Source organism: Hevea brasiliensis, chromosome 6, assembly GCF_030052815.1.
Source record: "Hevea brasiliensis isolate MT/VB/25A 57/8 chromosome 6, ASM3005281v1, whole genome shotgun sequence".
Lineage (NCBI taxonomy): Eukaryota > Viridiplantae > Streptophyta > Magnoliopsida > Malpighiales > Euphorbiaceae > Hevea > Hevea brasiliensis.
Window position 1 is genome coordinate 84,863,637 of NC_079498.1, and position 11,481 is coordinate 84,875,117.

Sequence of the window (11,481 nt, forward strand, 5' to 3'; positions counted from 1 at the left end):
GACAGGTAACTTCCATGAAATACAGAACGTGAAGGTGGGTCTTTCAAATTTTTCTAGATACCTACAAGGAGAATTATAAATATAAGATAAATAGTAGCGTGAAAGGCCCAAAAACTTAATCCAACAACACAAATCAGAGTTCAGTAGTCTATTTATCTTTTATTTTATCAGTTTTAAATTTTCTCACTATTACATTTAATTTTCAAAGCTTTGTATTTATTTTTCTCAAACCTTGTATTCACTGTTCAAGCAATCCAATCAATCTTTTTTTATTTAATTACCATTAATATTGATAAAATTGTGTATAGTAGAGTCAGTTCCCATGATAGTTTAACTTCAGAAATCAGAATGTAGTTTATATGATATACTTTGTATATGGCAAGCTCGAAACTTGTAAATTATAAGGCAGCCAAAATTATTTTTCTAATGAAATAGCTTGTTTGTCAGCCTGCTTATCAGCAGTGGTCTGGTCTCTTATCAAAAAAGAGAAAAGAAGAAAGGTGGGAAGGAGAGCTACCGGTTGGGAGGGCTCTCAAGGAAAAGAAGACAAGGGGAGGGGAAGCTTCTTGAAATTTAAAAAAAAAGTTAATAATATAATATTATTATAATATAAATATTTAAACAAATATTTTTAAACTATAAAAATTTAACTATACATATTACTAAAAATAGGATTTGATAAATTTATTTATTTCAAAACATTCAAGGTGTTATATTGAGATTTGGGGAAAAAAATATTGGATCAAATATTTTGTGAAATATAAATTTTATAAAAATTTAGAGTAGGTAAATAATGACAGTTAAGAATAATTAAAATAATGGGAAAAGAAAATGAAAGTTTAAGCGATTAGAAGACTGAGAATAAGTAAAGGATTATGGAAAGTTGGATAAAAAAAATTCAAATATTTGCATCAGTTTACAATTTTACTCAAATATTTTAATTTGGGATCAATTATTACCATTCAATTTTAAAGAAACTTTTGCTAAAATTGAAAATCAATTAAACAAATTATAACATCAAACTTGAGCCATGTGCTTATATAGATGCTTAATAAAACACTCTTAAATTTTGTTTTACAAAATTCTAGCAAAATCAGATTCTTCTAAATGATATTTTAATTTTTGATAAAATTTCTTTAAAATTAAAGTATTTAGATAATTAGTTTAAAATTAAAAGATTTTAATAAAATTAGAAATTGATATAAATGTTTGGATTTTTTTTTTTTTTTGTTCAAAAGGCCAAGAATTATTGGTACGTTTAGGAAATTGAATTTAGTGACTTTTTATAAGAAATTTTTTATTTTTAATTTTCTAAAATGTCCCTAAAACTAGTTGTTATATGGCTATTATTAAGACAAAAGAGTCATTTTCTTATTATATTTTCAAAAAATTATTTTAAAAAAATTAAAAATAAAAAAGATTAAAATGTAATTTTGCAGGCACCAAACTGTCAACTCATCGTTAGCGCGTCTCTACTCATTTGATCGTTCCTTTTAAAATTTTTTTTTTCTTTCTAAGATAAATTTGCAATTCAAACTGGACAGTATCGTCAGTACCAATCAAGTTTGATTAAGGGGAGAAATGCAATCGCTCCTCTCAAGCGATTTCAAGCAAATTCAGATTCATAAAACTGTCAAATGCTTTTAGGTCGATTTCCGTGCAGGGGTATTTGATTCACTTTTTTTTGTGTAGCAGATAGTTGATAGACACTTAAATAAGTGAATAAAAATATTTAATAAATTAAAAAAAAATAAAATTCATAACTGATTAGTAACTGATATGATATTCATAACTGCAGTTTGTATAAACTCTATTTTTAAAATTATTTTTCATCAATTAATAATTAATTTTATTTTATTTTTTATTTAAAATATATTATTTTTTATGTAATTTAAAAATTAATATTATTAATAATTTTATTTTTTTATTTATTATCTTAACGTCTTAATTAGCATAATTTTATTAAAATATTTATTATTAATAACATAAAATATAAAATATTTATTTATTATGAAAAATACATTTTACATCTAAAAACTTAAAATTAACTATAAATTTTTTTATCAATAATAATAATTATTTTATTATTTTATAATTACAATTTTAAAATTATTTAATTATTTTTTAAAAAGTTTGATTATTTTCTTATTTTAATAATAAAATAAGTAATATAATATAATAAATTAATAATTATACGTTAATTTTAATAATAAAATAAATGATATAATATATTAATTAAAAATTATATATTTAATTTAATAATAAAATAAATAATATAATATAATAAATTTATAATTTTATTTTTATTTCAATTATAAAATAAAATATATGATATATGTTTTTATTAATCGTTTTACATATTAATAATAATAGCTAAATATAATTTTATTAAACATTAAACATAAATCAGTTATCAGCCGTATCAAATAGTTAAACCAAATATATCCTAAATTAGCCATTGGCCAAGCCTATTCCCTTATGAGTGACCAATTCATGTGCAATTTGTCTTAAAAATAAGCTTAGTTTGTGTTTGGACTCATGATTTGAAGTTGTAAATTTATATTTGGATCAAAAGTTTAAAAAAATATAAATTTGAATTTTGATAAAATAAGTATAGAGACTTAAAAAAATAAGGATTTGAAATAACAAAAATTACCTATATTATTTGAAATTCAAAGTTCACCTAAGAAATATTTTTTCTTAAATTCGCATTTTCATTTTAAATTTAAAAAAAAATTTGTTATTTAAACAAAATTTTTTTAAATTTATAAATTTTTAATTATAAATTTAAATTTTAATATTTGAAGTCTAAATTTTAAATCAAATACACGAATTTAAATAAAGGAATTCAGGTGGAAAACGACACAGTTTCTGTTTATTAGGTAACCAGAATCAGTTTAGTCAAGTCACAAAGTTTTTCACAGATTTTAAAAGGCAAAGATAAAAAAAAAATCATGATTAACTCATCCTGCGCCAGGAGATTGATTCCTTATTTTTCTGTATGAATCAACTTGGTTAAGTGTATTTTGTTGCTGTACATATTTTGAATTTATTATTAATTTCTTTTCAAATATTGAAAGAAGATAAATTCTAATTCAAGTAAACTCTTAAATTTAATCTCACTTTTATGTTCTAAATTAAGGCAATATTTTTTAATTAGCATTATCAAAAATAATACCTTTTAATCTAGTATCAAGCGATAATAAATTATTATGGGTGATATTTGAATTTAATTTGTCCTGCTTTTGGGTATTTTGTTGTAAATTATTAAATGATTATCTAAGATATATATATATATATATATATATATATATATATATATATATTTAATAAAAATAATGATTACAAATTAAGATTATGATGGACATAGAAAAAAATAAAATATTAATAAAAAATTTAAAACTAAACTTAGTATAGCATTATTTTTTTTAATCATTAAGATTAAAAATTAAAACTAAATTAAAATAAATTAACAACAATGTGTAATGGATATTTATTTTTTAATTTAAACATTTAAATAATTAGTTTTTTTACCAAAATATATTATTTTATTTCAAGTAATTGTAAATAAATTATATTCAATTAATAATTTAATTTTTATTTTTCTCGACAAATTCAAATTATTAAGCAGAAAAATTAGTATGTGATAAATATAAATCTTTAAATGTGGGAATAAACTTCAATAATTAAAGAGAAAAAAAAAAAAAAAAAAAAAAAAAAAACCATATAACTTAAGATGATCTCTTTGGAGATAGTAGGGCAAATGCCCCATTGCCCTATTGTACTTGGATAAGGGTTTGCTTTTGCTTTGCCACAATATGCACATAGAATTGAAGGACATTTTGTTTACTGTGAGAGGAAAACAAATATTTTAGACATTATGAAGATGATACATCGTAAATCCTCTACAAGAACAAAGGGGAAATGTAGGCACATCATATAGGGAAAGGAAATACATTAGTATTCAATGTGAAGAAAATTATTTCTACATGTGTTATGTTTTGAATCACAAATCAAGCCTTATTAGTTAATGTATTATCTATCTATTTGCCTCATTTCCAAACCCCATGATCACATGGAGAGCAACCTTCTTGTGCAATATCAGTAATTTGAATTCCTGAGTCATATGCAACTCCTGGTTTCCAATCTGCAGGAAGAACATTCTTTGCCCAAATCCACTTCCCATCATATCCTGCTGTTACTACAAACCGGAATTGCAGAGCCCCCGCTGGAACTCTGCTCGTGTCCCACACCGCCCCATAGTTTCGGCTCATATAACCCCAATTTGAAGAACCAACCTGCAACCATTTACAATGCTCATTTGAGTATAATAATTTCTTTTTATTTCATTATGATGTTAGTTTGAGGATTTAGCTCACCTGAGCTACATCAATTGCTATTATTTCTGTCTGACCACCTTGATATAACAATTTGATGGCCAAGTAATTTGGTTTTTGGCTTGATTCTTCTACTCTCACACCCAAATTCTGGTTTCTATATTCACAAGGCACCCTGCTCCAAGCAATTTAAAAACAATAAAATTAGAACTAAAATGACAGAATATGTGAATAGATAAATGATCTATGTAGTATTTTTATTCGACTTCTATTTTAGAAAAGTATTTTTTTAAATATATTAATTAAGGAGTATTAAAAAATTATTTTAAAATAAATTTGACATAATTTTATCATAAAAATATTAAAGGAATAAAAGAATTTTTGTAAATTATTTTTTAAACAGCATGGCTAAATTTTTAAGTATAATTTTTATTTTATAAAAATAGATTAATCATAAATATTTAAATGAAGAAATTTGCTGAGAAAGATATTTTTAGATTTCAGCAATTTTCTCTGTAAACTTATCATGAACAATCATGTTACCTAATGATTCCATGGTCCATTGACAAAACATATTTGGCCGTTACCAGCAAGTAATGTGCTTAACTATGTCCCACTGTTTCTGCCTACCATTATGTATAAAAATTTTGGCCCACACCACAATGGGTTTTCGATGTACTGGTGGAACCATAAAACGCATAATTATTACCTTTTATATTCCACATCGACAATCCCAAGTCCTAGAATGTCTTTGCCCATTCCCTCGTTGGCCATGGCCATGAAAGCTCTGCTACTCAGAACAAATTCTGTCTGGTTATTGTGATTGAGATCAGTCATGATCACTGTAGTTCCTTTACTGCTACAAAGGGTATTGTCTTTGCATCTTATCTGTCAAAGATCAAAATCAAATCACATTAAATGTAAAATAATTTCAACAAGAGAAAGCATTAACCAAAATAAGAATTAATAAAGTTTATCAAACCTGAAAACAGGCACCGCAACCAGCCCCATCTTTGTAAAGAGTAGGAATACCAGCTGCAAGGTGTCCACTGTTGAAACCTGGTGCCAAGGAACCGTATCCACAAGCCCCAGCTGCATCAAATCCAAAAAGCAAAAATTACCCACAAAAAATCTCATGAAAATATCATCTGGGTATTTTCAAATTTTTGGTTTCCAATCAAATATATTGAGCAAGCAAAACAAGAGAAAAACGAAAAAGAAGACACTTACAATTAAGTGCAGAAGCTTTGGAGAAATATGCAGCCTTAGTTTGGTGCACACAGCGATCACAAGCAGTTACAGATGAGATAAGAAAAAGAAGAAAGCTAAAGCAAAGAAAGAGAGACATTATGAAGCTGATGAAAATGTCAAATGAGAAAAATCAATGTGGTATAGAGAGAATGGTGAAGAAGAAGCGGATGATTGAAACAAGAGCACTAAGAAGTAAAAGAAATCAGGAATATTTATATACAGATGGTATTGGCTTAGAATTTGGAGTACAGGTCAGCATTCAAGCGTGTAAATGTACAGAACATTGAAGTAAATAGGAAGGTGATTAGTAAAGGCACAAGCATTTTGTAAGAATGATAAAAAAATGATGCGTTCTATGCACCGACTCTTTATCTCTGCACTTACAACTGGCTGGCGACAACACGCTTTTAACAGAGTATTAGTGTTTTTGTTGACTGGACTGATTTTGTTAATGACAATATTACAGCCTCTTTCTACACCTTTAGGAGAATTTTCTTCCCTGTTTTCCTTAACCCACTTAAACTTGAAACTTGCCAAGGAAAGAATCCATGCATCAACAACCTGCGCAAGGTATAATTTTTTTTGGTTATTAAAATTTTTTATAATATTATTATTAATAAATAAAATTCTTTATATGTATTTATTTTAAATAAATTGTTATTCATAATTTATTGCAAAAATTATTTAATTATTTCCATTTTCTGTACATATAAAATATATTCATATATTGTTTGATAAAAAAAAATTTTAGTGTTATGATTTTATAAATTAATAAGCTAAATTGAATAACTAGGGATAATTTTTTTGATAAAAAAAATGTGTCTTAATTCCTGTAATCATTATAATTATAGTATGATTTTGTGTTGTATTTTTTTTTACTTTAGAAATAATTTATAATGATTGAGATATATGTAATAATGTAATAATTAAAATTATTAAAATGAGATAAAATTTTCAAATTATATTTTGCAAAAAAAAAAAAAGATAATAACGAAAAGGAGAAAAAATGCCTCAAAAATTTTTTACAACGTGGTTATTACTTATTTGAATAGTAACTCATTATATATATATATATATATATATATATTAAAATTGATTGCTTAATGCTTTAGATAAATTTTTATATATGTGAAACAAATTTTGTACTACTATAATGTGCATTATTTTTTTAATGACAATAGTATGGATTATTTTTATTTATTATTAATTAAGAAATTATATTTTATAAATTTATGTTATTAAAGTATTTATTTATATAAAAAGATAAAAATGTCTTTCACATTCAATTTATAATTTAATTATTTTTTTTTGAATTATATGAAATATTTAATAAAAATATTTTTTGCAAATATTAAATAAGTTTAATTATATACTAAAATTAAAAAAAAAAGCAAAAGAAAAGAGATAGAAAAAGGAAAAATAAATAAATAGAAAAAGCAAGATAAACAAGAAAGAGTTTTAAAAAATTTAAAAAGAAAAATAAAAAACACTTAAAAGAAAATGGTGCTTGATTGATAAAAAGAGTAAATACTTTTTAAAAAATATAAAAAAAATCCTATGAACAGTGTCCATGAATTCAACATTAGTATATATAGTATAATGTCTAAAACCATTAGATAGAGATTAAGCCCAATCTCTATGTTATATTCTTTGAGTTGATGACATAATTATTATATAAATTTATTTATAAAATATATTAAATTTGATTTTGGTATAAATATAGGATTAAAATTTTTCAAACATAACCAACGAATGGTTAAATCAGTAGTGCAGAATTGATTACTAAATAAACTAGGGTTTAAATTTTAGAGCTATCATTATTGGAAAGGCTTTAATTAAATACTATTTCCAATCTAAATATAAAAAATCTCGTACTTAAAATTATATAAAAAATAAATTTTCAAACATACATAGAAGTGTGATTGATATTTGATATATTACTTTCTTGAATGTTAGCAACATTCTTTTACGCAGTTTTTAGATAACAAAGTGAAGAAGATGTAATTTTATTAATGTGAAACCTCAATAATCCAATTGATGATACATTCAAATTAAATAAAAGAATAATAAGAGGTTTCTTTGAAAAGAGGAGAAAAATAATGAAGACTATCACTTGGAAGGGAACGAATTACCCAAAGAATCTCAACCACAAAGACTCATTCAAATATACAATATTTACAGAATTCACCTTATCACTCCTTTACTCAAGCCTAAAAACACGGCATCCTTATTTCTCCTGAGAGGCGGACTCGTCCTTATTACTCCTTGAGCTAATATCCCCCCTCAAACTATGTCCAGGGTGGAGACATAGTTTGCGTCGAAATTGTGCTAGGCGAGCCTTTGTCATGGACTTCGTAAATATATCAGCGATTTGATATGCTGAGGGAATGTATCTTGTGATCAAAACCCCTTGAGCAACACGCTCTCTAACATAGTGATAGTCAAGAGCAACATGCTTACTGCGTGAATGTAATACTGGATTGACTGTTAAATGTAGTGCACTAAGATTATCACCATATAAAATAGGCGGCTGCTTGGGATAGATTTGCAAGTCCTGTAAGAGATATCCAAGCCAAGTAAGCTCATTGCGATGTGAGCCATGGAACGATACTCGGCCTCTGTGCTAGAACGCGCAACAGTGTGTTGTTTCTTGGCACACCAGGAAATGATATTGCAACCAAGAAAAGTACAGTAGCCTGTAGTAGACCGTCGTGTGGTTGGACATCCGGCCCAGTCTGCATCAGAAAATGCACTAAGAACAAGTGAGGTATCTTTTTTAAAAAATAAGCCAAAATGTATTGTTCCTTTGAGATATCGTAATATACGACGAACATATTTTAAGTGAGACAAAGTTGGACTGTGCATGAATTGAGAAATATAGTTGACACTATAGGACAAATCCGGTCGGGTTAGTGTCAAATACTGTAACGAACCCACAAGCCCTCGAAAGAAGGTGGGATCACCATCGTGTCGGTGCAGAATAAAGATCGTGTCATTGAACAAGTGGAGTGGGCATCGGTTGACAATCCACCATCTGAGCTCTTTCCAAAATTGAATAGGCATAACGGGTTTGATTCAATTGTAACCCAGAGTCAGTCGATTGAATTTGAATGCCTAGAAAATGATGCAATGGCCCAAGGTCTTTCATTGAAAACTCCTTGCTTAAGACCTGCAAAAAATTCTGAACTAGAGCCATAGACGATCCTGTTAACAACATATCATCCACGTAAATTAATAAAACCAATACACCTGTCGATGTATGCATGACAAACAAGGATGGATCAGCTAAACTGCAAAAAAAACCATAATCAATTAAAAACATACTCAACCTATTAAACCAGGCTCTCGGAGCCTGTTTTAAACCATACAATGCTCGCTGTAATTTGCAAACATGATTAGGATAATTAGGATCTTTCATTCCAGGTGGTTGATCCATATATAAATCTTCTGTTATAAATCCATGCAAAAATGCATTTTTCACGTCTAATTGGCGAATTGGCCAATTTTTCACTAAAGCCACAGAAAGAACTAAGCGTATGGTTCCTGGTTTAATAACAGGGGAGTAGGTTTCGGTGTAATCAACACCATCTAGTTGATGAAACCCCTTGGCAACTAGTCTAGCTTTCAATCTATCCAAATGCCCATCAGAATTTATTTTAGCTTTAAAAACCCACTTACACCCTATTATATTTACATGCGCTGGTCTAGGAACAAGTTCCCAAGTGTGGATTATTGTAAAGCTTGATACTCCTCTATCATAGCTTTGTTTCCAACTGGATGTGCAAGAGCACTCTTGATTTAGGCTCGGGAGGTATATCGGAGATATAGACACATGTAAAGCATACTTTGGGTTTGGCTTAACTATTCGGATGTGACACAGTGACCATTGAATGTCGAGGTGCAATGCTTCGTCTCGAACTTGTTCAGCTGATATTTCAGCCAAAGATGATGAACAGACTTCAGGAAGCAACTCTTCTTGATCCGTATGAACTGTTGGTAGACTGATTACAGTACCATCAATCATAGAAGTACTAGGTACATGAGTATTAGTTGGAGATGACAAAAACACCGAGTCTGATTCAATTGCAGCAACTTGTTTACCAACAACGTCCTCTGCTGCTAAGGAATTTTGAACTGTGTCTTCAACTCTATTTGACAAAAACAATGGAGGTGGAGACAGCTGCTCCTGTTCAGCCTGTTCTAGATGTATCTCGTCATCTTGAACAGCATCAGAGTGTGAATGATGAGCTGCTAGTGGAGACTCACTTGTAGGATCAGATTCTGTTTCATGATCTCCTATAGTCCGATTGTCATGTGTTGCTGGTATAGGAACTGGTAATACATCCGGACTGCACTTTCTTCAGAACTTAGTGGAAAATCAGTAATCTCAGCAGATGGTAACCAAGAATCCATAAGCTTGTCAACAAACATTTTATTAGGAGATGCAGATTTATACGGAAAAACATTTTCATCAAAGCTCACATGTCGAGATATTATTATTTTCTTAGTTTTGGGATTGAAACATTTGTAACCTTTGTGTTTTTCACTATACCCTATAAAAACACATAAACAAGACTTAGGATCAAACTTATGACCTCTTGTGTCCCATATATATGGAAAACACTTAGAACCAAAGACACGTAGGGAGCTATAATCAAAATGAGTTCCATGCAATTTAAAATATGGTGTTTCATTCCCTAGCACAGAAGTAGGCAACCTATTTATTAAAAAAACAGCAGTTTGAAAAGCATCGACCCACATAGACAATGGCACATGACTATGATACATCATCGTCAATCCTAATTCACGAATAAAACGGTGTAAATCGTTAAAGACATCTGTTTGCTCGGGTGTATGAGGACACGACACTTGATGTTTAATACCTTGTGAAAGAAAATGTGAAGATAAAGCATTATTCAAAAACTCACCTCCTCCATCGGAATGGAAAACCTTGATGGTCTTCCCAAATTGTCTTAGCACAAACTGTTCAAAAGCTTTATAAGCAACAAAGAAATCCGATTTTTTCTTTAGTGGTATAAGCCAAGAGTATTTAGAATAGTCATCTACCAAGCAAGCATAATATTTAAATTTGGCAAAAGATAAAACAGGGGCTGGTCCCCATAAATCACAATGAACTTTTTCAAATACAGTGGTACTTTTATTGGAAGACAAACTAAATGGAAATTTGCTCAATTTGCCTAATTGGCAGCTATCACATAAAAATTTAGAATGCAAGGAACCTTTAACATCAATAAGGTTCTTATTAAACAAAATAGAAATCGCAGAAGGTTGAGGGTGTCCTAATCGTTGATGCCATATGTCTGCTGTTCCAGACCTAAATCGATTGGAAAAATATGCTTTGATTCACGACAAGATATAAAGGTTATTTTTCCGTGGCCCTTGTAGCGACTGTCGCGTCATCGATCCTTAACGAAATAGAAACATTAGAAAATTCACAATTCACGGGATAATCATCACATTGGTGGCCTCTGAAAGTAAATTCTTTTTAGAGCGAGAGCAGAAAAGACATTTGAAAGTGATAATTTTGCTTCGTTTCTATAGGCGTCATTCCAACACCATCGATGGATAGAAACGTTCCATCGCCGATGGTTATGGAATCAGGTCCATAATAGTCAGTAAGTTTATGGAATAGATTTTTGTTACCTGTCATATGATTCGATGCACCAGAGTCTGCAACCCAGTCAGTATCTACAACATCAGTATCCAATGTGAGTGCCGAAAGAGCTTGAGCAGGGCTGCTTTGTTTTTCTTGTGGAATCCACCAGCAAATCTTCGCGATGTGACCATCTCTATTACAGTATTGACACACTTCGTTCTTATACAGCTCTCGTTCAGCTGGTGTCATTCTTCTACGACCAGCCGGGGGAGGTCG

General features: G+C 29.0%; 1 protein-coding gene across 1 annotated transcript; it reads right to left on the reverse strand.

Annotated features, from left to right (window-relative positions):
* Positions 1-3,940: 3,940 nt before the first annotated feature.
* LOC131180824 (expansin-like A2) lies at positions 3,941-5,893 on the reverse strand. Its single transcript, XM_058148594.1, has 5 exons — positions 5,568-5,893; positions 5,320-5,429; positions 5,047-5,225; positions 4,380-4,512; positions 3,941-4,298 (listed from the first exon to the last, which is right to left on the reverse strand). Exons 1-5 carry the CDS (start codon positions 5,683-5,685, stop codon positions 4,053-4,055), a joined length of 786 nt encoding a protein of 261 aa, XP_058004577.1. The 5' UTR covers positions 5,686-5,893; the 3' UTR covers positions 3,941-4,052.
* Between the last annotated feature and the right edge of the window lie 5,588 nt (positions 5,894-11,481).

Coding starts and splice junctions, on each gene's coding strand:
- LOC131180824 (XM_058148594.1), bottom strand. CDS start 5,685: ATGTCTCTCTTTCTTTGCTTTAGCTTTCTTCTTTTTCTTATCTCATCT. Junction 5,430..5,567: donor CAAAGCTTCTGCACTTAATT/GTAAGTGTCTTC, acceptor GATTTGATGCAG/CTGGGGCTTGTGGATACGGT. Junction 5,226..5,319: donor GTTGCGGTGCCTGTTTTCAG/GTTTGATAAACT, acceptor GATCTTTGACAG/ATAAGATGCAAAGACAATAC.